At 41.5% G+C, this 23982-nt stretch overlaps 2 protein-coding genes across 3 annotated transcripts in view; both read right to left on the reverse strand.

Moving 5' to 3' along the window:
- The window catches only part of LOC129636848 (cytochrome P450 2C23-like), a 38264-nt gene extending 14364 nt beyond the window's left edge, over nucleotides 1-23900 (reverse strand). The window contains exons 1-4 of one of the 2 annotated variants that reach the window (XM_055560596.1): nucleotides 23279-23900; nucleotides 15649-15756; nucleotides 13511-13673; nucleotides 7846-7881 (exon numbers count right to left, since the gene is read on the reverse strand). In XM_055560596.1, the coding sequence (XP_055416571.1) occupies nucleotides 7846-7881; nucleotides 13511-13673; nucleotides 15649-15756; nucleotides 23279-23410 (439 nt within the window). In that variant the 5' untranslated portion in view covers nucleotides 23411-23900. The remainder of the gene's footprint in view (nucleotides 1-7845; nucleotides 7882-13510; nucleotides 13674-15648; nucleotides 15757-23278) is intronic. The other variant, XM_055560597.1, reaches the window with a different exon arrangement.
- LOC129636850 (synaptojanin-2-binding protein-like) lies at nucleotides 17038-23325 on the reverse strand. The gene is made up of 2 exons (XM_055560599.1): nucleotides 23279-23325; nucleotides 17038-18514 (listed from the first exon to the last, which is right to left on the reverse strand). Exon 2 carries the CDS (start codon nucleotides 18417-18419, stop codon nucleotides 18096-18098), a length of 324 nt encoding a protein of 107 aa, XP_055416574.1. The 5' UTR covers nucleotides 18420-18514; nucleotides 23279-23325; the 3' UTR covers nucleotides 17038-18095.
- Nucleotides 23901-23982: the final 82 nt, after the last annotated feature.

Here is a 23982-nt window from a genome sequence, read left to right on the forward strand (position 1 = left end):
GGATGGCATCACTGACTCCATAGGCATGAGTTTGAGCAAACTCAGGGAGATAATGAAGCTCAGGGAAGCCTGGCGTGCTGCAGTCCATGGGGTCGCAGAGTCGAACACAACTTAGCGACTGAACAACAACAAAAACAACACCCTACCTCCCGACCCGGTCTCATTATGATACCTTTAAACTCCTCAAAACTTTCCATCATTGGCTCTAACTCTGAACCAAAAAAAAATTAAAACAGAGATTAGTGTATTAAGACTATGGACTATGGTTATTGGTTCTGGGCTCTAGAGTTAGGCAAACTGAATTCAAGTCTGCTCCAAAAGTTTCTAATTTTGATGAGCAATTAACTTCTGTTGCCTCAGCTTTTCATCTGTTGAATGGAAATAAAAAATATCCTCCTCATGGGGCCATCATGGTAACTGAATACGGTAATACATGTGAAACCCCTAGCATGGTATCTGGCACACAAGAAGTATTTAATAAATATTAGCTATTATATCGGAGAAGGCAATGGTACCCTACTCCAGTACTCTTGCCTGGAAAATCTCATGGGTGGAGGAGCCTGGTAGGTTGCAGTCCATGGGGTCGCTAAGAGTTGGACACGACTGAGCGACTTCACTTTCACTCTTCACTTTCACGCATTGGAGAAGGAAATGGCAACCCACTCCAGTGTTCTTGCCTGGAGAATCCCAGGGACGGGGGAGCCTGGTGGGCTGCCCGTCTCTGGGGTCGCACAGAGTCGGACACGACTGAAGCGACTTAGCAGCAGCAGCTATTATATAATTATAGTTATTACAATAATAATTCAAGTCAATAATAATCCAATTATTATAATGTCTAACATTTGTTATTATTGTCTAACATTATTATAATGTCTAACATTATTATGTCTAACATTATTATTAGATAATAATGTTATTATTATCTAATGTTAGAGAATGTCTAACATTATTATTATTGAACTTTAGGAATATTTTCGTCTCTTCAAATTTTTAACTGTTTTTACATCATCTTTAAATCAAAAGGCAATCATAAATGTGGCAAAATTATTTATTTAATTCTTAATTAGACTTTCAAATATTGCTGTATCTTTTGCACTTCATTTATTCTTCCATTTATTTAATAAATTTTCATTACTTTCCTGTGCCAGCAAAGGCATTTCGCTCACCATCCCGCTCTACAAGGGTTAGATCATTAGCCACTGCAGTCACTGAAAGGCATTCAGGGTGGAGATCAGGGATGAGGTACCCTGTGCTCTGGGGAAACTGACAGAATGGGCCTTCATCTATTTTCAGGAGAAAATTTTATGAACTCAATTTCATTCATTTTCTCATCCTTAGAAAAGCACTAAATCACTTCAGGAGACATCTGATCCTTGTGACTAGGAGCAGCCTTCTACCAAGATGGGTGTTGATTGCAAGTACCCCCTTCACCAAATCGTTTTATATACTGACTTCCCCGTCTCGCTCTTCAGAGTTCTTCAGAGCTATCTGAGGGGCTGTCTCCTGGGCTGTAGGCCTCAGGAAGTCCCCAAATAAAAGTGAACTCACAGCTCTCACGTTGTGTACTTTTTGTTTAGTTGACACCTGCTATGCATATAGCAGATCCTAAAAATATTACTACTCTGAACGTTCATGTTTATATTTTCCCACATCTTGTATTATCTCTCAAGATAGTTTCTACAAACAAATTCCTCCATCATTGTGAATGTCTCTTTGGAGAAGTTTGGTTGTTAAGGGGCAAGAAACCTGGGACAGTAACTAATGGGGCTTGTGAGGTGAGTGCTATGGAATACTCACATGCTCCTGGGAATGGTCCAGTGGAGAGTGAGTTTATCAGTCACAGTCCAACCAAGAAAAGAGAAGCCTCTCTAAGTATTTTAAACAAAGGAAATTTAATCCAGGGAATTTGTTTTAGGGTGATGGAAACACTGAGATGTTAAACCAGGGACAGCCAGACAACTGATAATTATCAACAGCAGAAGACTGCTGCCATCTTCCCATGGAAGGGACAAAGGAGCTCAATGGCTGGGGTTACCTGGCCAGAACTGGAACCAGAGTGGTCCTGTTCTGAAGGAGCTGGAGTTATGGGGGACATGCAGCTCTTGTAAGAGATGCTATCTGAGGCACAGACAGGGGGACCTCTGGCTCTCCTTCCATTCCCCAGCCTCTTGCCAGTGCTTCTCTTTGACTGATGCTATAGAGTGCAGATGCTATAACATTTTTGGAAAGTAATCTACTATATCTATGGACATATAAACTGTAGAGACCTACTGAGGAATCTAGTTTACATAAATCGGAGAAGGCAATGGCACCCCACTCCAGTACTCTTGCCTGGAAAATCCCATGGGCGGAGAAGGCTGGTAGGCTGCAGTCCACGAGGTCACTAAGAGTCAGACACGACTGAGTGACTTCACTTTCACTTTTCACTTTCATGCATTGGAGAAGGAAATGGCAACCCACTCCAGTGTTCTTGCCTGGAGAATCCCAGGTATGGGGGAGCCTGGTGGGCTGTCGTCTATGGGGTCACACAGAGTCGGACATGACTGAAGTGACTTAGCAGCAGCAGCAGCAGGGAAAGAATGAATGGCTATTTAGCCATACCTTTAAGAGTACCAAGTTATTTTAAATTTTGTATTTTAGTGAGTGAACAATGGCATCTAAAACTGGTGTATAGATTGAATGAGTAAGGTAAAGTAAGGACTCGAGCTGTTGCAATCCGTCAATGAGATAAATGTTTAAAGATTAAGATACTGGGTAAAATAGTGAGTTGATGGTTAACAGGAAATATTTCAACAACTTGATTAGTTAGACACAAAATCTGCAGTGCTGTACTACAGAGTTCAAAGATCACTAGGCCAGAAAGCTATCTAGCATTTTAGCAGATATTTCATTTACAAAGGTGTTATGGGTTGAATTGTTTCCCCTCAAAATACATTGATGTCCTGGTCCTGGTATCTATGAATTACAGCCTTATTTCTAAATAAGGTCATTACAGCCAATATAATGACCTTATTTGGAAATAGGATCTTTGCAGAGGTAATCAAGTTAAAACGAGATTAGTGAAAGTAAAAGTCACTCAGTCATATCTGACTCTTTGCAACCCCATGGACTGTATAGTCCATGGAATTCTCCAGGCCAGCATACTGGAGTGGGTAGCCTTTCCCTTCTCCAGGGGATCTTCCCAAACCAGGGATTGAACCCAGGTCTCCCGCATTGTGGGCGGATTCTTTACCAGCTGAGCCATAAGGGAAGCCCAAGAATATTGGAGAGGGCAGCCTATTCGCTCTCCAGCGGATACTCCCAACTCAGGAATCAAACTGGGGTCTCCTGCATTGCAGGCAGATTCTTTACCAACTGAGCTATGAGGGAAGCCAAATGAGATTAGGGTGGGTACAATCCAATATGACTGTTCAATTCAGTTCAGTTGCTCAGTTGTGTCTGACTCTTTGCAATCCATGGACTGCAGCATGCCAGGCTTCCCTGTCCATCACCAATTCCCAGAGCTTGCTCAAACTCACATCCATAGAGTGGGTGATGCCATCCAAACTTCTCATCCTCTGACATCCCCGTCTCCTCCTGCCTTCAATCTTTTCCAGCATCAGGGTCTTTTCAGATGACTCAGTTCTTCGCATTAGGTGGCCAAAGTATTGGAGTTTCAGCTTCAACATCAGTCCTTCCAATGAATATTCAGGACTGGTTTCCTTTAGCATGGACTGGTTGGATCTCCTTGCTGTCCAAGGGATTCTCAAGAGTCTTCTCCAACACCACAGTTCAAAAGCATCAATTCTATACCACTCAGCTTTCTTTATGGTCCAACTCTCACATTCATACACAACTACTGGAAAAACCATAGCTTTGACTAGATAGACCTTTGTTGGCAAAGTAATGTCTCTGCTTTTTAACAGGCTGTCTAGGTTGGTCATCACTACCTGCAGTGATTTTGGAGCCCCAAAAAATAAAGTCTGTCACTGTTTCCATTGTTTCCCCATCTATGCCATGAAGTGATGGAACCAAATGCCATGATCTTAGTTTTCTGAATGGTGAGCTTTAAGTTAACTTTTTCACTCTCCTCTTTCACTTTCATCAAGAGGCTCTTCAGTTCCTCTTCGCTTTCTGCCATAAGGGTGGTGTCATCTGCATATCTGAGGTTATTGATATTTTTCCCTGCAGTCTTGATTCTAGTTTGTGTTTCTTCCAGCCCAGTGTTTCTCATGATGTACTCTGCATAGAAGTTAAATAAGCAGAGTGACAATATACAGCCTTGACGTACTCCTTTCCCAATTTGGAACCAGTCTGTTGTTCCATGTCCAGTTCTAACTATTGCTTCTTGACCTTCATACAGATTTCTCAGGAGGCAGGTAAGGTGGTTTTGTATTCCCATCTCTTTAAGAATTTTCCACAGTTTGTTGTGATACACACAAAGGCTTTGGCATCATCAACAAAGTGGAAGTAGATGTTTTTCTGGAACTCTCTTTTTTGCTTTTTTGATGACCCAGTGGATGTTGGCAATTTGATCTCTGGTTCCTCTGCCTTTTCTAAATCCATTTTGAACATCTGAATGTTCACAGTTCACTTACTGCTCATAGTCAACCAAGAGAACCACTGGTCATAGCAAACACCCTCTTCTAACAACACAAGAGAAGACTACACAAGGACATTATCAGATGGTCAACACCAAAGTCAGATTGATTATATTCTTTGCAGCCAAAGATGGAGAAGCTCTATACAAACAGCAAAAACAAGACTGGGAGCTGACTGTGGCTCAGATCATGAACTCCTTATTGCCGAATTCAGACTTAAGTTGAAGACAGTAGGGAAAACCACTAGACCATTCAGGTATGACCTAAATTAAATCCCTTATGATTATACAGTGGAAGTGAAAAATAGAATCAAGGGATTAGATCTGATAGAGTACCTGAAGAACTATGGACAAAGGTTCATGACATTGTACAGGAGGCTGTGATCAAGACCATCCCCAAGGAAAAAAAAACGCAAAAAGGCAAAATGGCTGTCTGAGGAGGCCTTACAAAAAGCTGAAAAAAGAAAAGACACAAAAGGCAAAGGAGAAAAGGAAAGATATACCCATTTGAATTCAGAGTTCCAAAGAATAGCAGGGAGAATAAGAAAGCCTTCCTCGGTGATCAATGCAAAGAAATAGAGGAAAACAATAGGATGGGAAAGACTAGATATCTCTTCAAGAAAATTAGAGATACCAAGGGAAGATTTCATGCCAAGATGGGTACAATAAAAGACAGAAATGGTATGGATCTAACAGAAGCAGAAGACAGTTAGAAGAGGTGGCAAGGATACACAGAAGAACTATACAAAAAAGATCTTCACGACCCAGATAATCATGATGATGTGATCACTGACCTAGAGCCAGAAATCCTAGAATGCGAAGTCAAGTGGGCCTTAGGAAGCATCACTACAAACAAAGCTAGTGGAGGTGATGGAATTCCAGTTGAGCTATTTCAGATCCTAAAAGATGATGTTGTTACAGTGCTGCACTCAATATACCAGCAAACTTGGAAACTCAGCAGTGGTCCCAGGACTTGAAAAGGTCAGTTTTCATTCCAATCCCAAAGAAAGGCAATGCCAAAGAATGCTTAAACATGACTGTATGCTTCTAGAAAGGGGAAACTTGGACACAGAGACATGCAAACAACAGAGAATGCCATGTGAACATGAATCAGAGATTAAGGCGATACATCTACAAGTCAAGGAACAAAAAAGGTTACCAGAAAAGCACAAGAAGCTAGGAGAGAAGCATGAAACCTTTTCTCCCTCACAGCTCTTAGAAGGAACCAACCTCACTAACGTCTTAATCTCAGATTTCTAGACTCCAAAACTGTAAGACAATAAAATTCTGTCATCCTAAGGTTTGTACCCAGTTTTTGGTACTTTATTATGACAGCCCTAGGAAACTAATGCAGAAGGAAAACTAAAATACCAGTGAATGGCTTTTCTCTTTGTTATTTTCCAGGATAGAAAGTTTTAGGAAAAGAAAAGCTGAATTAATGGCAACCCACTCCAGTATTCTTGCCTAGAGAATCCCATAGGCTAGGAGCCTGGCAGGCCACAGTCCATGGGGTCACAAGAGTTGGACACAAGTTAGTGACTAAACCAACCAATCACCATTACAGGCATTACAGGCAAGTGAGAAGCCTGTAACAATAATTTTATAGGAAGGTTGAAAAACCAAAATTCTCAGAGTTGTGAAAATGGCAATTTTTTCCCCCTCTTGAGCTCAATCACACAATTGCACTCATCTCACATGCTAGGAAAGTAATGTTCAAAATTCTCCAAGCCAGGCTTCAGCAATATGTGAACCGTGAACTTCCTGATGTTCAAGCTGGTTTTAGAAAAGGCAGAGGAACCAGAGATCAAATTGCCAACATCAAATTGCCAGATCATCAAAAAAGCAAGAGATTTCCAGAAAAACTGACTATATATGCCAAAGCCTTTGACTGTGTGTATTGCAACAAACTGTGGAAAATTCTGAAGGAGACGGGAATACCAGACCACCTGACCTGCCTCTTGAGAAACCTGTATGCAGATCAAGAAGCAACAGTTAGAACTGGACATGGAACAACAGACTGGTTCCAAATAGGAAAAGGAGTACGTCAAGGCTGTATATTGTCACCCAGCTTATTTAACTTATATGCAGAGTACATCATGAGAAACGCTGGACTGGAAGAAACACAACCTGGAATCAAGATTGCTGGGAGAAATATCAATAACCTCAGAAAAGCAGATGACACCACCCTTATGGCAGAAAGTAAAAAGGAACTAAAGAGCCTCTTGATGAAAGTGAAAGAGGAGAGTGAAAAAGTTGGCTTAAAGCTCAACATTCAGAAAACTAAGATCATGGCACCCACTTCCATCACTTCATGGGAAATAGATGGGGAAACAGTGGAAACAGTGTCAGACTTTATTTTTCTAGGCTCCAAAATCACTGCAGATGGTGATTGCAGCCATGAAATTAAAAGACGCTTACTCCTTGGAAGGAAAGTTATGACCAACCTAGACAGCATATTAAAAAGCAGAGACATTACTTTGCCAACAAAGGTCTGTCTAGTCAAGGCTATGGTTTTTCCTGTGGTCATGTGTGGATGTGAGAGTTGGACTGTGAAGAAGGCTGAGCGCCGAAGAATTGATGCTTTTGAACTGTAGTGTTGGAGAAGACTCTCGAGAGTCCCTTGGACTGCAAGGAGATCCAACCAGTCCATCCTAAAGGAGATCAGTCCTGGGTGTTCATTGGGAGGACTGATGCTGAAGCTGAAACTCCAATACTTTGGCCACCTCATGCGAAGAGTTGACTCATTGGAAAAGACCCTGATGCTGGGAGGGATTGGGGGCAGGAGGAGAAGGGGACGACAAAGGATGAGATGGCTGGATGGCATCACCGACTCGATGGACATGAGTTTGAGTAAACTCCGGGAGTTGGTGATGGACAGGGAGGCCTGGTATGCTGCAGTTTATGGGGTTGCAAAGTGTTGGACACGACTGAGCAACCGAACTGAACTGAGCTCAATCCAGCCCAATACCTTCTGCTCCAGTTAAAAATTAATTTCAGGGTTTCCCTTGTGGTAGTGGTAAAGAGTCTGCCTGCCAATGCTGGAGACATTGGTTCAATGCCTATCCGGAATATATCCCATATGCCACAGAGCGAAAAATCCCGTGCACCACAAGTATTGAGCCTGTGCCCTGAGACCAGGACCTGCAACTGCTAAGCCCACGGTGCAGCTACAGAAGTCCACGTGCCCCAGGGCCCGTGCTCCACAGCAAGAGAAGCCACTGCAGTGAGAAACCCACGCACCACAACGAGGAGCAGCCCCCACTCACTGCGACTAGGGAAAAGCCTGTACAGCAACGAAGATTCTGCAGATACAAATATAAACAGATAAAAAATTAATTCCAAACCTCACACACAGCCAACGTAATCAACTTGTTTTTAAAAAAAAATGGGAAGAAATAGAGGGAAGGTTTGGTTGCTTCTTTAGGTAAGCATGTATATCTAATGTAAGAGAGATTAAAAATTGGTACTCTTTCATCACTTAGTACACTGCATAATATTTAATTAATTATTCATAAATATGCTTTGAAAAGAATTAAGTTTCTATTTCTTTGGGGCTTGCAATTTTACAATTTTTAAATGGATTAGAGGAGATTTTCAGGCTGTCCTAGGTTTTTTTAATTGTGTAATACTTCATATGTCTAAGTTTTGAAACATAGTAAGAAAATAATTATCTGTGAGCCTGTTGTCCCACTGAAGAACCTGAACTTGACTAAGTACCATTGTAGCTCCCTGTGTGTTACCACTCTGATCTTACCACCCTCTCTCCACCCCCTCACTCCCACCTCTCCATCCCACCAGCCCCAAACCAGGAGCTGACATTGAAAACACAGTCATTTCTGAACCTAGTCATCTGTTGTTGCTGCCACTATGCCACTGCAATCTTTGTACCCCGTGAAATGACACCCCAAGCATGGCTCTCTAAATCATACGACCTTTGGGTAACAACTTTTATTTTCAAAATGTTCCCAGATTGCTTTTTTAAAAATCACAATCATATTTGCAGATTCATCTTAAAGGGAACTTGGAGTCTGTTTTTGATGTTTATCTCAATAGAATTATCAGAGTATCTGTTGTACAATTTTTTTTAAAAAAATCTGTTTTTTGTCCCCATTCATGGGACACAGCTTCTAAATCCTTGGATTTTCCCATTTCTAACACAGAAGTTTGTTATTCATGCTGAGCCTCTGGGATCACACTTGAGTTTATGATAATGAGGTAACTCATGGTAGATTCCTAAACAGTGTCAAGATGGAGTTGGCCATGCCAGAAAGATGAATTTTGTATTTAGAGAACTGAAGCTTTCACCCAAGTGATATCAGCCCGACCTTAGGACTTTCAAGGAATGGAAGAAGCTAGAGACTGAGTTCTATCAGATGGTCAATCAATCAATCAACTGTGCTCAAGTAATGAAGTTCCAGTGAAAAACCTCCCGACACCGGAGCTCTGATGAGATTCTGGGTTGGTGAATATACCAACACATTGAATGGGCAATGCATTCTGATTCCTTGCAAGAGAATACAGAAGCTCTGCATCTGGGGCACTCCTAAACCTTGTCCAACAGGTCTCTCCATTTGTAGCTTTCATATGTAATAGAATTGTGATTGTAAGTATGGCATCTTCCTGAGTTCTGTGAGTCATTCCAGTAAATTATTGAACCTAGGTGGTCATGGAAACCCTGACATTTTAGCCAGCTGGTTATAAGTGTGGGTAATCTGGAGACCCCTGAACTTGTGGCTGACATCAGAAGCGAGGGTAGTCCTTTGGAGAATGATGCCCTTAAAGTAAGGCTTACCAGGTGGTCACTAGTGGTGAAGAAACTAGAAAGCGGCTGGGAGGAGCAACCCACGCCCAAGGCCAGGGGCGGCGACGAGAGGAATTACCCCGTGTCCGAGGTCAGGGGCGGCTGGGGGGAGCTACCCCACGCCCCCACGCCCGAGGCCAGGGGCTGCAGCCAGGAGGAGCAACCCACGCCGGAGGCCAGGGGTGGTGTCGAGAGGAGTTACCCGGAGCAGTGGCTGCACAGGCGCAGGAGGGCCTAGAGGAGCTATCCCACATTGAAGGTCAGGAGGGGCGGTGGTGAGGAGATACCCCTCGTCCAAGGTAAGGTGCAATGGCTGCGCTTTGCTGGAGTAGCCGTGAAGAGATACCCCACGCCCAAGGTAAGAGAAACCCAATTAAGACGGTTGGTGTTGCAAGAGGGCATCAGAGGGCAAACACACTGAAACCATACTCACAGAAAACTAGTCAATCTAATCACACTAGGACCACAGCCTTGTCTAACTCAATGAAACTAAGCCATGTCATGTGGGGCCACCCAAGACACGTGGGTCATGGTAGAGAGATTTGACAGAATGTGGTCCACTGGAGAAGGGAATGGCAAACCACTTCAGTATTCTTGCCTTGAGAACCCCATGAACAGTATGAAAATGCAAAATGATAGGATACTGAAAGAGGAACTCCCCAGGTCAGTAGGTGCCCAATATGCTACTGGAGATCAGTGGAGAAATAACTCCAGAAAGAATGAAGGGATGGAGCCAAAGCAAAAATAATACCAAGCTGTGGATGTGACTGGTGATAGAAGCAAGGTCCGATGCTGTAAAGAGCAATATTGCATAGGAACCTGGAATGTCAGGTCCATGAATCAAGGCAAACTGGAAGTGGTCAAACAAGAGATGGCAAGAGTGAATGTCGACATTCTAGGAATCAGCGAACTGAAATGGACTGCAATGGGTGAATTTAACTCACATGACCATTATATCTACTACTGCGGGCAGGAATCCCTCAGAAGAAATGGAGTGGCCATCATGGTCAACAAGAGAGTCCAAAATGCAGTACTTGGATGCAATCTCAAAAACGACAGAATAATCTCTGTTCGTTTCCAAGGCAAACCATTCAATATCACAGTAATCCAAGTCTATGCCCCAACCAGTAATGCTGAAGAAGCTGAAGTTGAACAGTCCTATGAAGACCTACAAGACCTTTTAGAACTAACACCCAAAAAAGATGTCCTTTTCATTATAGGGGACTGGAATGCAAAAGTAGGAAGTCAAGAAACACCTGGAGTAACAGGCAAATTTGGCCTTGGAATACGGAATGAAGCAGGGCAAAGGCTAATAGAGTTTTGCCAAGAAAATGCACTGGTCATAACAAACACCCTCTTCCAACAACACAAGAGAAGACTCTATACATGGACATCACCAGATGGTCAACACTGAAATCAGACTGATTATATTCTTTGCAGCCAAAGATGGAGAAGCTCTATACAGTCAGCAAAAACAAGACCAGGATCTGACTGTGGCTCAGACCATGAACTCCTTATTGCCAAATTCAGAATGAAATTGAAGAAAGTAGGGAAAACCACTAGACCATTCAGGTATGACCTAAATCAAATCCCTTATTATACAGTGGAAGTGAGAAATAGATTTAAGTGCCTAGATCTGATAGATAGAGTGCCTGATGAACTATGGAATGAGGTTCGTGACATTGTACAGGAGACAGGGATCAAGACCATTCCCATAGAAAAGAAATGCAAAAAAGAAAAATGGCTCTCTGGGGAGGCCTTAAAAATAGCTGTGAAAAGAAGAGAAGTGAAAAGCAAAGGAGAAAAGGAAAGATATAAATATCTGAATGCAGAGTTCCAAAGAATAGCAAGGAGAGATAAGAAAGCCTTCCTCAGCGATCAATGTAAAGAAATAGAGGAAAACAACAGAATGGGAAAGACTAGAGATCTCTTCAAGAAAATCAGAGATACCAAAGGAACATTTCATGCAAAGATGGGCTCGATAAAGGACAGAAATGGTATGGACCTAACAGAAGCAGAAGATATTAAGAAGAGATGGCAAGAATACACAGAAGAACTGTACAAAAAAGATCTTCATGACCCAGATAATCACGATGGTGTGATCACTGACCTAGAGCCAGACATCCTGGAATGTGAAGTCAAGTGGGCCTTAGAAAGCATTACTACGAACAAAGCTAGTGGAGGTGATGGAATTCCAGTGGAGCTATTCCAAATCCTGAAAGATGATGCTGTGAAAGTGCTGCACTCAATATGCCAGCAAATTTGGAAAACTCAGCAGTGGCCACAAGACTGGAAAAGGTCCATTTTAATTCCAATCCCAAAGAAAGGCAATGACAAAGAATGCTCAAACTACCGCACAATTGCACTCATCTCACATGCTAGTAAAGTAATGCTCAAAATTCTCCAAGCTAGGCTTCAGCAATATGTGAACCGTGAACTTCCTGATGTTCAAGCTGGTTTTAGAAAAGGCAGAGGAACCAGAGATCAAGTTGCCAACATCCGCTGGATCATGGAAAAAGCAAGAGAGTTCCAGAAAAACATCTATTTCTGCTTTATTGACTATGCCAAAGCCTTTGACTGTGTGGATCACAATAAACTGTGGAAAATTCTGAAAGAGATGGGAATACCAGACCACCTGATCTGCCTCTTGAGAAATCTGTATGGAGGTCAGGAAGCAACAGTTAGACCTGGACATGGAACAACAGACTGGTTCCAAATAGGAAAAGGAGTTCGTCAAGGCTGTATATTGTCACCCTGTTTATTTAACTTCTATGCAGAGTACATCATGAGAAACGCTGGACTGGAAGAAACACAAGCTGGAATCAAGATTGCTGGGAGAAATATCAATAACCTCAGATATGCAGATGACACCACCCTTATGGCAGAAAGAGGAACTCAAAAGCCTCTTGATGAAAGTGAAAGAGGAGAGTGAAAAAGTTGGCTTAAAGCTCAACATTCAGAAAATGAAGATCATGGCATCTGGTCCCACCACTTCATGGGAAATAGATGGGGAAACAGTGGAAACAGTGTCATACTTTATTTTTCTAGGCTCCAAAATCACTGCAGATGGTGACTGCAGCCATGAAATTAAAAGACACTTACTCCTTGGAAGGAAAGTTATGACCAACCTAGATAGCATATTCAAAAGCAGAGACATTACTTTGCCAACAAAGGTCCATCTAGTCAAGGCTATGATTTTTCCTGTGGTCATGTATGGATGTGAGAGTTGGACTGTGAAGGCTGAGCGCCAAAGAATTGATGCTTTTGAACTGTGGTGTTGGAGAAGACTCTTGAGAGCCCCTTGGACTGCAAGGAGATCCAACCAGTCCATTCTGAAGAAGATCAGCCCTGGGATTTCTTTGGAAGGAATGATGCCGAAGCTGAAACTCCAATACTTTGGCCACCTCATGCGAAGAGTTGACTCATTGGAAAAGACCCTGATGCTGGGAGGGATTGGGGGCAGGAGGAGAAGGGGACGACAGAGGATGAGATGGGTGGATGGCATCACTGACTCGATGAACGTGAGTCTGAGTGAACTCTGGGAGTTGGTGATGGACAGGAGGCCTAGCGTGCTGTGATTCATGGGGTCGCAAAGAGTCGGACATGACTGAGCGACTGATCTGATCTGAATCTGGAAACCCCTGAACTTGTGGCTGATTCAGAAGCGAGGGTAGTCTTTTGGAGAATTATGCCCTTAACATAAGGCTTACCAGGTGGTCACTAGTGGTGAAGGACTGCCTGCCATTGTAGGAGACACGAGACCTTGGTTTGATTCCTGTGTCGGGAAGATCCCCTGAAGAAGGGCATGGCAACCCACTCCAGTATTCTTGGCTGAGGAATTCCATGAACAGAAAAGTCTAGCAGGCCACAGTCCATAGGGTCACAAAGAATGGGACATGACTGAAGCGACTTAGCATGCGCGTGCACGCGCACGCGCGCACGCACACACACACACACACAGAGACACACACATACTTAACATATGGAGTATGGATTAACTCTGAGTAGTTAGTATCTGAATTGCAGTGCAGTATTGCAGCATCTAATTTATCGCTTGTTGCAAAACAGATACTCATTAGGTTAATCACACGTTTTTGCTAAAAAGAATTAACTTGTATTTTGAAACATACCATATCCTCTCTGGGTATCGTCAATAATAGGTAAACGTGCTCTGCCAAGGAATTCATCAGCTTGGTCAATTAGAGCTTCCTTAACCGCTTCATATCCATGTAAGACCACAGTGGTCTGGGATCCAAGGTGCAGAGTGTAAACAGGGCCATATTGTTTGGCCAACTGTAAAGAGATGCAAACAACTATAAGGGCTATTGTGAAATCTCTCCATTGGAAGCTTCAGTGGGAATTAACTAATGATTCACACGTAGCTTAGACTTTGCTCCATTAAGTTCCTTTCAGTCATTTAACCTGGGCTACAGTCACGGATTCATTCTTTCCTTCATCTATACAGGCAACCATTGAGCAATATAAATATTCACTAAGCAATTATATTCTGTCAGACATTGTGCAGGGAACCCTCACGGAACTTAGAGTCTAGTGGAAGTAACAGGTGCAAAACAAACCACCTTTGCAATACAAGCTGCACATGATTCTATGAAAGTGGTAAAGAATGTACTTATGCTAGATGATAATGGGAAAACTTAACAAAATAGATGAGAATTCTATGAGGAGGTGACGTTTAAGATAAAACTAAAGATGAGAAGGAAGCAGCCATGACAAGACAAAGAGAGCTTACTTAGTAGGTATTAAAAAGAATGCAATTACATATTTATGATAGCGTTGTGTCAAGGGGAGAAATAGAGTACTAAAACAGCTGCCAGCTAGGGATTTGTTTTCAAATGTATTTTACATCCATGCATGTGAATTTAAAGTAGCCATTTGAAAGTACTTATGTGAAGATGTATGATGGCATGGAAACATGTTCATGTTCTAAATAGTTGAACAAAAATAAAATTACATTTAAAGATCCATATGCATATTACAATCCTCCATTTTTTTAAGTAAAATTCTTAAATGGCAAAACTTACTGAACTTGCCACCTCTTTTTTCTTTATGCCTTTCCTACAGTTTTTAAAACTTACACTTAAATGGTAGAGAATTTTGCTACTTTCTGTTTTCTCTGTCCAACGAAAATGAAACTACTTTCTTGGTTCCTCTGAAGGAGTGTCTCTCTGTATTTTGGGGCACAAAATATCAGGCCCTTCTCTTCCAACCTCACCCTCAGCTGATGATGTTGCTCCCTATTTCACAGAGATAACAGAAGGAAGAGAATGTCCACGTGCTGCTACCATAGCTTCTTGTTCACTTGAATCTGTACCCATATACATAGTTATCTGTTAATATAAATGACTCTCCATGCCCCGAAAAAGGCCCAATCCTCCAGCTTATGCACTGGATTCCATTCCCTTTTAGCTATGGCAACTTGACTTTCCTTTTTTTACAGCAATATTGAACATCACCCTATTTCTCTTCCTCTCCCAGTCCCTGGCAACCACCATTCTACTCCCTACTTCTATGACTCTAAATTTTAGAGTCCCCATGTGAGTGAGTTCATACAGTATTTGTCCTTCTGTGTCTGGCTTCTATAATTTAGGATATCCTCCAGGTTCATCCATGTTGCTGTCAGTGACAGGATTTCCTCCTTCATTAAGGGGAAATAATATTCGTGTGTGTGTGTGTGCACATTGTACTTTCTTTATTCATTGGTCAGATGATGGTAATTAGGGAATTTTTGGAGAATGTATACTTGTACAATGAACTCAAAGGAGTGAATGTCAGTTGGGGAGCAGAGCTGAGTTGTGTCAGAGAAAGGTGTGAGGATCACTCTTCAAAAGGAGGATCAAAAATTATCCCATAGATTAGTCTGAAATAGTAATAATAACATAAAAGGACATTATTTACATTTTTTTTTTTTTACATTTGCTTGTCTTTTGGTTAGTGTTATATGCAGAGAGGTTTAGAAGACTTTTGGTTAAAATATGTTCTGACTTCAGAATTTTCCCATTCACTAGAATTCAATCTGTATCTCAGGTCAGGTTAACACACTTCACTGTCACCTCTAAAGCGATCCAATTCAGAAAAAAATAAAGGGGGTGGGGGAGAACATCTGTCTTGTAATACAGAAATAGATACACCAAAGTGCCTTAGCAGTGAGTAAAACTATTAATAAGAAAAGTTAAAGATGACACAAAGATAATCTGAAGGTGACTCCCCTTTACCTGGAGATGACCAGCCCCTAATCAAACCCCCTTACCTTGGAAAGAGATGCAGGGATGTCCTTGAGGTTTAGTTGCATCAGATTCCCAATGATGGGAAGGGGAGTTGGACCAGGAGGGAGCTTTCCCAAACCTTTGTGACTTTTCTTCCACACAAAAAGAAAAACCAGGCAAGTGACACAAATCACAAGAGCAAGAGTAGTGATTTCCAGTCGTTCCATCTTGATTACTCGGTGTTAGTAACTGTTTGGGTTGCTTGTTAGCAAAGTCTCGTACACACCTGGGGTATGATCTCTAAGTCAAAGGCTGGTCTGAGTTCTTGGACTTAGGAACCAACCAACCTGGAACTGGTTTGGGTCGTATTTACCTTCCTGAAGCTTGAGATTGGGATGGATTCATATCTTTCCTACCTCTCATTCACAAAATCTGCTATTTTTGATTTTTTAAGCCTCTCCATTACATGTACTATTTCCTTTCAGCACTAACAATACATTAACTATAAAGCTGGGGGATTTCAAGGTACAAACTTTGAGGTATAAAATAAACTACAAGGACATATAGTACAACATGGAGAATATAGCCAATATTTTACACCTATAAAATGTATAACCCTTGAAATTTGCAAACCACTATATTGTATGCCTGTAATGTGTAGTATTGTATAGCAACTATACTTCAATAATTTTTAAAAAGCTAACCAAATTTTTAAATTGCTATCTGTAATGATTGTTTTTAAAAGTGTTAAACTAACCTTATATTCCTAGGATGGACATCTCTTCTTTCTCATAATGTAGTAAAACATTTTTGTTTTCTGAATTCGATTTGCCATTACTTTGTTATGGATTTTTGTACTTATGTACATGTAGAGTATTGGTTTGCAATTTTGTTCTCTGTGTTTGTCTGGTTTTAACATCAGATTTGATAGCCAGATAAAGTAATTTGGCAAATGTTTCATTTTTTTCTTTTTAATAAATGAGTTTTTAAAGTTTTAATTAAAAGATTCGTGTTATTTTTCCTAAAAAGTTTGATAAAATACTACAGTGAAACAATCTGGTGCTTTCTTTATGGGAAATTTTTTTTTTTAAGAGAAAAATCCTTGACGCACGCCAGGTAAGAAAAAGAGGAATACTGCAGGATGATGGGAAGACTGGACCTTTCCCATTTTTGAGGTTGTAGCTGAACTTTCATTGGCAGTCCTAGTAAAATATATAACTCTCTCTTCTAGGTAAGTCCTTCTTTCAGGTTTCCTTCAAACAATACCTTTACTCTCCCATAAGAATATGAGGATTCAGAGATTTTGAATAGGAAGATTCTCGTTGGGTAGCAGTCTCTTTAAATCATAAGCTGGCTATGTAGAGGGAAAGTTATGGAAGACTGGCAGGAGAGGAGGGTGAGAGAAAGAGAAATGTGTCTTCTTCTCTGGGAACACTGGAAGAAAGCAAGTTTTCCAAAGTTGTTGCTGGTATCTCATGAAGGCCCAGGGTGCTACCGTGGTGAGGGCAAACAAAGGCACCAGCACCGCAGTTAGGCTAATACCACTTGGCTCCCCTTCACTTTGAGGTCCTATGGGCCCATTCTGGTTCCAAATAGGAAAAGGAGTACATCAAGGCTGTATAATGTCATCCTGCTTATTTAACTTCTATGCAGAGTACATCATGAAAAACGCTGGGCTGGAAGAAGCACAAGCTGGAATCAAGATTATCAGGAGAAATATCAATAACCTCAGATATGCAGATGACACCAACCTTATGGCAGAAAGTGAAGAGGAACTAAAAAGCCTCTTGATCAAAGTGAAAGAGGAGACTGAAAAAGCTGGCTTAAAGCTCAACATTCAGAAAATGAAGATCATGGCATCTGGTCCCATCACTTCATGGGAAATAGATGGGGAAACAGTGGAAACAGTGTCAGACTTTATTTTGGGGGGCTCCAAAATCACTGCAGATGGTGATTGCTGCCATGAAATTAAAAGACACTTACTCCTTGGAAGGAAAGTTATGACCAACCTAGACAGCATATTCAAAAGCAGAGACATTACTTTGCCAACAAAGGTCCATCTAGTCAAGGCTATGGTTTTTCCAGTGGTCATGTATGGATGTGAGAGTTGGACTGTGAAGAAAGCTGAGCGCCGAAGAATTGATGCTTTTGAACTGTGGTGTTGGAGAAGACTCTTGAGAGTCCCTTGGACTGCAAGGAGATCCAACCAGTCCAGTCCTGGGTGTTCATTGGAAGGACTGATGCTGAGGCTGAAACTCCAATACTTTGGCCACCTCAAGTGAAGAGTTGACTCATCGGAAAAGACTCTGCTGCTGGGAGGGATTGGGGGCAGGAGGAGAAGGGGACGACAGAGGATGAGATGGCTGGATGGCATCACCGACTTGATGCACATGAGTTTGGGTGAACTCCAGGAGTTGGTGATGGACAGGGAGGCCTGGCATGCTGCGATTCACACGGTAGCAAAGAGTCGGACACGACTGAGTGACTGAACTCAACTGGCCCCATTCTGCACCTGTAACCTGTGCTGCACTCTCAGGGACACAGCATAGCCTGCATTACAGAAAAGGTCTAAGGCATCCTGGTGCAGCAGATTCTTTAGGTCTTGGCCATTGACCAAGCAGATCTTATCACCCTCCTGGAGCCACCCATCCAGGGCCACAGCCCTGTTCTCTTTGATGCGGCTGACGAAGATGCCACTGTCATTGGAGACATACTGCTGATCTGTCTCACCGATGATGTTGAAGCCCAGGTCTGATGGTCCTCTGGTGAGACTGATCTCTTCCTCAGTAACCAAGTAATCTGCTCTTCTGTTCATAGCGAGGACTGGCACAGGTGAAGGTGAGAATCACTCCTGGCAGCAGCCACAACACCGCACTTTCGGTTTCATCAGCCCACGAACCAGTAAAAGGCCTTGTGGAAAAACTTTTGTTAATATAGCGAATTTTTTAAAAAGTTCTAGAAATGGATAATGGTGATGATTGTACAAAGTTGTGATTGTGCTTAATGCCACTGACCAGTACATTTAAAAATGTTAAAATGATATACTTGATGTATATTTTACCATAATAAAGAAAACAATTACCTAGTTGGTATTTGATAAATGTTCTCGTTTGTATTTGCATTTAAGATAATTAATGCTTTTGCTGACTTATTCTTTGAGATAAATCTTACTATTAATAGTAATGTCTCAGAATCTAGACATTATTTTATGGCAAATTTGTTATAATAAATTTTTCAAAATCTAAAAAAACCTACTGTGGTTTCCTACTATTTATTATAGAAAACATTAGAACCATTTTATTCATTGCAAGTAATTCCCAAAAGCCAACCCCAATCCAAACGGACAGGAATTAGGTTTCCTTTCTTGATGGGGAAAGTGGTGGTGGGCACACTACAGAAGAGAATGAGGGGTGAGAGATATAGTTGTGGTTTGCTATGGGAAATGCAATCTGCCCTCAACAAGCAGGTGGAAGAGGAAAGTATCACCTTTGCACTGATGTAGGAAAACCTGAAGAAAAGAAGTGGGAGCCAAATTAGCACTAAAATTCATTGTTTCAACTTTACTATTTTTCACTAATTCCAGAACTCTCTGTATTTTTCCATAGCAGGCTATTTGCTTCCATTAAACAACCTTATTAGGCTGCATTCATATATGCATTAGATGTGGGGCTAATAAGCTGGCATGGAGCCACAGCCAGTGATAGGTTTGGGCATGAGGAACCTAGGTAGAGGTAATTAGCTCGAAGCGTGAAAGTTGCTCAGTCCTGTCCCACTCTTTGTGACCCCATGGACTATACAGTCCATGGAATTCTCCAGACCAAAATACTGGAGTGCGTAGCTATTCCCTTCTCCAGGGGATCTGCCCAACTCAGGGACTGAACCTAGGTCTCCTGCATTGGAAGTGGATTCTTTATTAGTTGAGCCACCAGGGAAGCCCATATACATATTTGTATACATATACATGGGCTTCCCTGGTGGCTCAAACAGTAAAAGAATCTGCCTACAATGTGGGAAACTCAGATTTGATCCCTGAGTTGGGAATATCCCCTGGAGAAGGAAACAGCTACCCACTCCAGTATTCTTGCCTGGGAATTCCATGGAGAGAGGAGCCTGGTGGGCTATAGTCGATGGGGTTGCAAAGAGTCAGACACAACTGAGCAACTAACACTTTCATATACATTGCTGTAGTCCTTCCAGAACCTTCTGTGAAATCAGCATCCACTGATGATTATCCTGAGTTGCTTGCAAACATTTGTTTGCAGACATTCCACAATGAGGTCAATTATGGACTTTGAAATGCCTGAAAACGTTGGACTGGTAAACATGTTCAGAAAGGGCAGTTTTCAAGTTACCTAATCAGTTTCCCTACTTAAAAACCTTAAAAGGTGCTTTTTTTTTTTTAATTCGTAGATTTTTCATAGACCTTTCATTACTAAGATTTTGTTTCTAGAGGTGTTTTATAGCAAAATTGAGCAGAAGATACAGAGTTCTCATATACTCCCTGCCTCTATTAAGTCCTGAACCAGAGTGGTATATTTGCATGTGTATGTCCAGTTATTCCAGCACAACTTGTTGAAGACTATTTTTTCTCCATTGCATTGCCTTTGTTCTGTGACAAAGACTGGCTGACTATATTTATGTGGGTCTATTTCTGGACTCTCTTTTCTGTCCCACCAATCTACTTGTCTCTGTACGTTTTTTTTTTTTTTTTGCCAACAACAGACTGTCTTGATTACCGCAGTTTTAAATAAGTTTTGAACTTAGGTCATGGCCTCCAAATTGGTTCTTCACTATTATACCATCTATTCTACTTCTCCATATATGCTTTAGAATCATTGTCAATATTCATAAAATAACCTGTTGGGATTTTAACTGAGATTGCATTGAATCTACAGATCAAGTTAGAAAGAAGTTAACACGCTGGCAATATTGTCTTCCTATCCACAAACATGGAATGTCCTCATCTATATCAACTCTTCATTGATTTATTGAAGTTCTGTAGTTTTCCTTATATAGATCTTAACAGACACATATTTTGTTAGATTTATACCTATTTCATAGTTTGGGGTGCTAATATAAATGTTATTGTGCTTTAAATTTCAAATCCTGAAATGTTTTGCTTGAAGGTTTATAACCTTTGGAAATATCACTGATATGTAACAAGGCTCAGAAGGCCCACCACATTCCTCTTCCCCTCTTGACACCCACCTTACAAGTCTCATTTTTTGGTGCTCCTACTCTTGCTAATGTTACACCTGTTATCAGACTTTGGTCTATTCCTGGAAGGTTCTTGAACTGAGATCTTCACATTATAAGGCTTCACATGTGAGCATTTTTAAAAATAACAGCTTTATTGAGATATAAGTCACATACAATTCACTCTTTTCAAGCACAGTTCACTTTGTGTGGCATGCTTTGATTCTTCTGGGTAGGTATCTAGAAGTGGAACTGCTGGGTCATATGGTTAATTCTATGTTTATCATTTTGAGGAACTGTCACCACATAGTCCAACCAGTTTACACTACTACTAGTAATGTATGCGGTCTCCAGTTTCTCCGCATCCTTGCCAATGCTCGTTATTGTCTTTTTTGTTACAGTTACTGTAATGGGTATAAAGTGCTATCTCATCATGGTTTTGATCAACATTTCCCTAATGACTAATGTTAAACATCTTTCATGTTCATTTTAGCCATTTGAATATCTTCTCCGAAGAAACATCTAGAGATCCTTCGCCCAATAAAAAAATTTTGTTTTGTTAAAAATTTTTGTTGTTATTCCCTGATCTTTAACTGGCTAGCTACACTTTCTCATTCTTTATCTCCTCCTCCTTTTTTATACTCCTAGTACTACATTTCTCCCATTTATATAAACTTATCATAGTTGGAATTCTTTGATTAAAATCTACCTTTCCATGAGTCTGTTGATTCTAAGAGAACAAAGAATTTATGTCTTATTCACTACTGTTTTGTTCACTGTTGGTCTAATACTTAACACATTTCGTTTTCCTGGCACGTACCAGGCACTCAAACATTTGTTGTACTTTATTTGAAGCACATTGTTTCTCCTGTTGTGTCAGGAGGGTTGCTGTCTCCATCGAAAAGGTTTTAGGGGCCACCTCCTCTCTGAGCATTTGTGCTCCTCTCTTCCATTGGTTGAGGATTATCCCTCAGGATATGAATTCTTGTACATATCTGAGTTATGTGCAGAATGGCTGCAACTTCCAAAGTGTGGGAGGAACCCTGCAGTGAAAAACATGGTGACTGCATGCTTGGCACTGGAGACCCAGGGAATTGAATTTTAAAATAAAATAGCATCTGGTGCTCCTATTACCTGGAACACATTTCACCATCATCCTTCTCTTCAGTTGGCTGGCTGCCTCCTGTGTATCCTTAAAATATTTGGCTCAGACCCGACATTTCCTCCTAGAAACAATCAGGCTGTACTGACCCTCACCCTGCATCCAGTGACTAGCCTGCTATGGTGCTCACCACACTATTACAACTTGCCTATTAATTTGCTGAATCACCCTAATTGCCACTATAACAAAATACCAAAACTGGCGGCTTAAACAAACAACATTCATTTCTCACAGTTCTAGATACAGGGAAGTCCAAAACCAAAGTGGTAGCAGATTTGCTGTCTGGTGAGAACTCTTCCTGCCTTGTAGATGGCCTTCTTGCTATGTCCTCACATGGCCCAGCAAGACATCTTTCTTGTGTCTCTTCTTATAAAAGTACTAATTCATAAACAGAGTATCACCCTTTACAACTTAATTACCTTTCAAAGGTCCCACCTCCAAACACCATCACATGGGGCATTAGAACTTCAACCTGACTTTTAGGGGGACACGTTCAGCCCATGGCAGATGGAAGATAGAAAAATGGATAGGAGATAATAGGAAAAAAAGATGAAAGGCACTAATTCCAAAGAAATATGGTTAGGAAAATAAGTAAAATGTCATTCTGAGTTATAGAATAATGGGCATTTTGGGGAGGTGAGCAATGAATTAACAATAAACTAACTTTAAATGCTTACACAAAGACAACAGACCAGAGGAAAGCTGAGAAGCTGGCCCAGCTTGCTGAGATGTTCCTGGAGGGCTATGGTTGAGGTTAAAATCCAGCTATCACTTAGGTCACTGATGCTGAAGACATAATTCAATCTGAGTTTTCTGATACACCTGTATCAGCACTGTGCTCTCTGTCCATCACAGGAACTTACAGTCTACTCAGAGGCAGAAACATATATTGACTCCAAAAGGCTGGATGAAGTAGTGCACCCCAACAAACAGCACTGCAAATCACTATTCCAAGTGCATAAACAGATCTTGCTCAACCTACTGACAAGCTCCGTAAGGACATGTCAACAAGTTGGAACATTATGTAATTTTCCATCATCACACACTAAATCCTGACATGGACACTCTAGCTAACTTCTGTGTCCTTGTTTTCTCCCCCACTGCTCACTGACCTGCCTTTCACACTCATTCCTTTGTTCTTTCCGGCAACATAACAGACCAACTCATATGTGCCAAGCACTGTGCAAAGTATTAGCAACAGATATTATCCCAGGGAAAAGCGTGGCCACAGTCTCTGTACCCAGAGACCTAAACATTTGTGAGAACAGGTAATGTGAGGTTATGCAGTAAAAAAACAGGGCAATGCGGGGTCTGACCTGAGCAGGCAGTTCCAGGAGCTCTCTCTGAAGAAGTGAAGACTCCCTAGGAGTTAACAAGGTTAGAGCTATAAGGGAAAAAAAGTAGACCAGGTGGATGGAGTAATACATGCAAAGGGACAGAAGGTACATTCAAGCACCTGGGCTGAGAGCTCAGTGGGAGCAAATCCCAAAGAACCTTGCATGAAAACATCGCAGACTTAATCCCAAGGCAAGGAGAAGCCACAACATCTCATTCACAAAATTCCTTCCCCACAGAGAGTAGAAGAAATCACTTATATCTAAATCACTTCATTCTAAGCCTTACCAAAAGCCTACAGGATAATCAGTTTGAATTCAATTTCCCTGGTTTGTAGCCACAGATGTGGGATAGCATGGGGTGGATCCCATAAAGTTATGATGCACAGCTTGTCTTTCCCCACCTCAGGATAATGCCCCTCCCCTCCTTAGCTATGGGAGGGGCCTTGGGCCGTCCCTGAGGGGCATAATGCACCATCCTCCCCCTTCCCTTCTCTGCTGCTGGCTACATCCCACAAAGAATCGGAACGTCCCTTGTTAAATTCCATGAGTCAGCAAAGAATGGAAACCCTGCTTTCAAAATTCTTACATGAGGTTTCTGGGAAGAGTGTAAGAAGAGTGTCTACAGTAAGATAAACTAATAAATAAACTGGCCCCTGAGCTGAAACAGGCAGGACGGCTTGAGG

The sequence above is a fragment of the Bubalus kerabau genome, chromosome 22 (genome assembly GCF_029407905.1).
Source record: "Bubalus kerabau isolate K-KA32 ecotype Philippines breed swamp buffalo chromosome 22, PCC_UOA_SB_1v2, whole genome shotgun sequence".
Lineage (NCBI taxonomy): Eukaryota > Metazoa > Chordata > Mammalia > Artiodactyla > Bovidae > Bubalus > Bubalus kerabau.

Excerpts from the sequence above, each read along its gene's own strand:
- LOC129636850 (XM_055560599.1), bottom strand. The coding sequence starts at position 18,419 with ATGAACAGAAGAGCAGATTACTTGGTTACTGAGGAAGAGATCAGTCTC.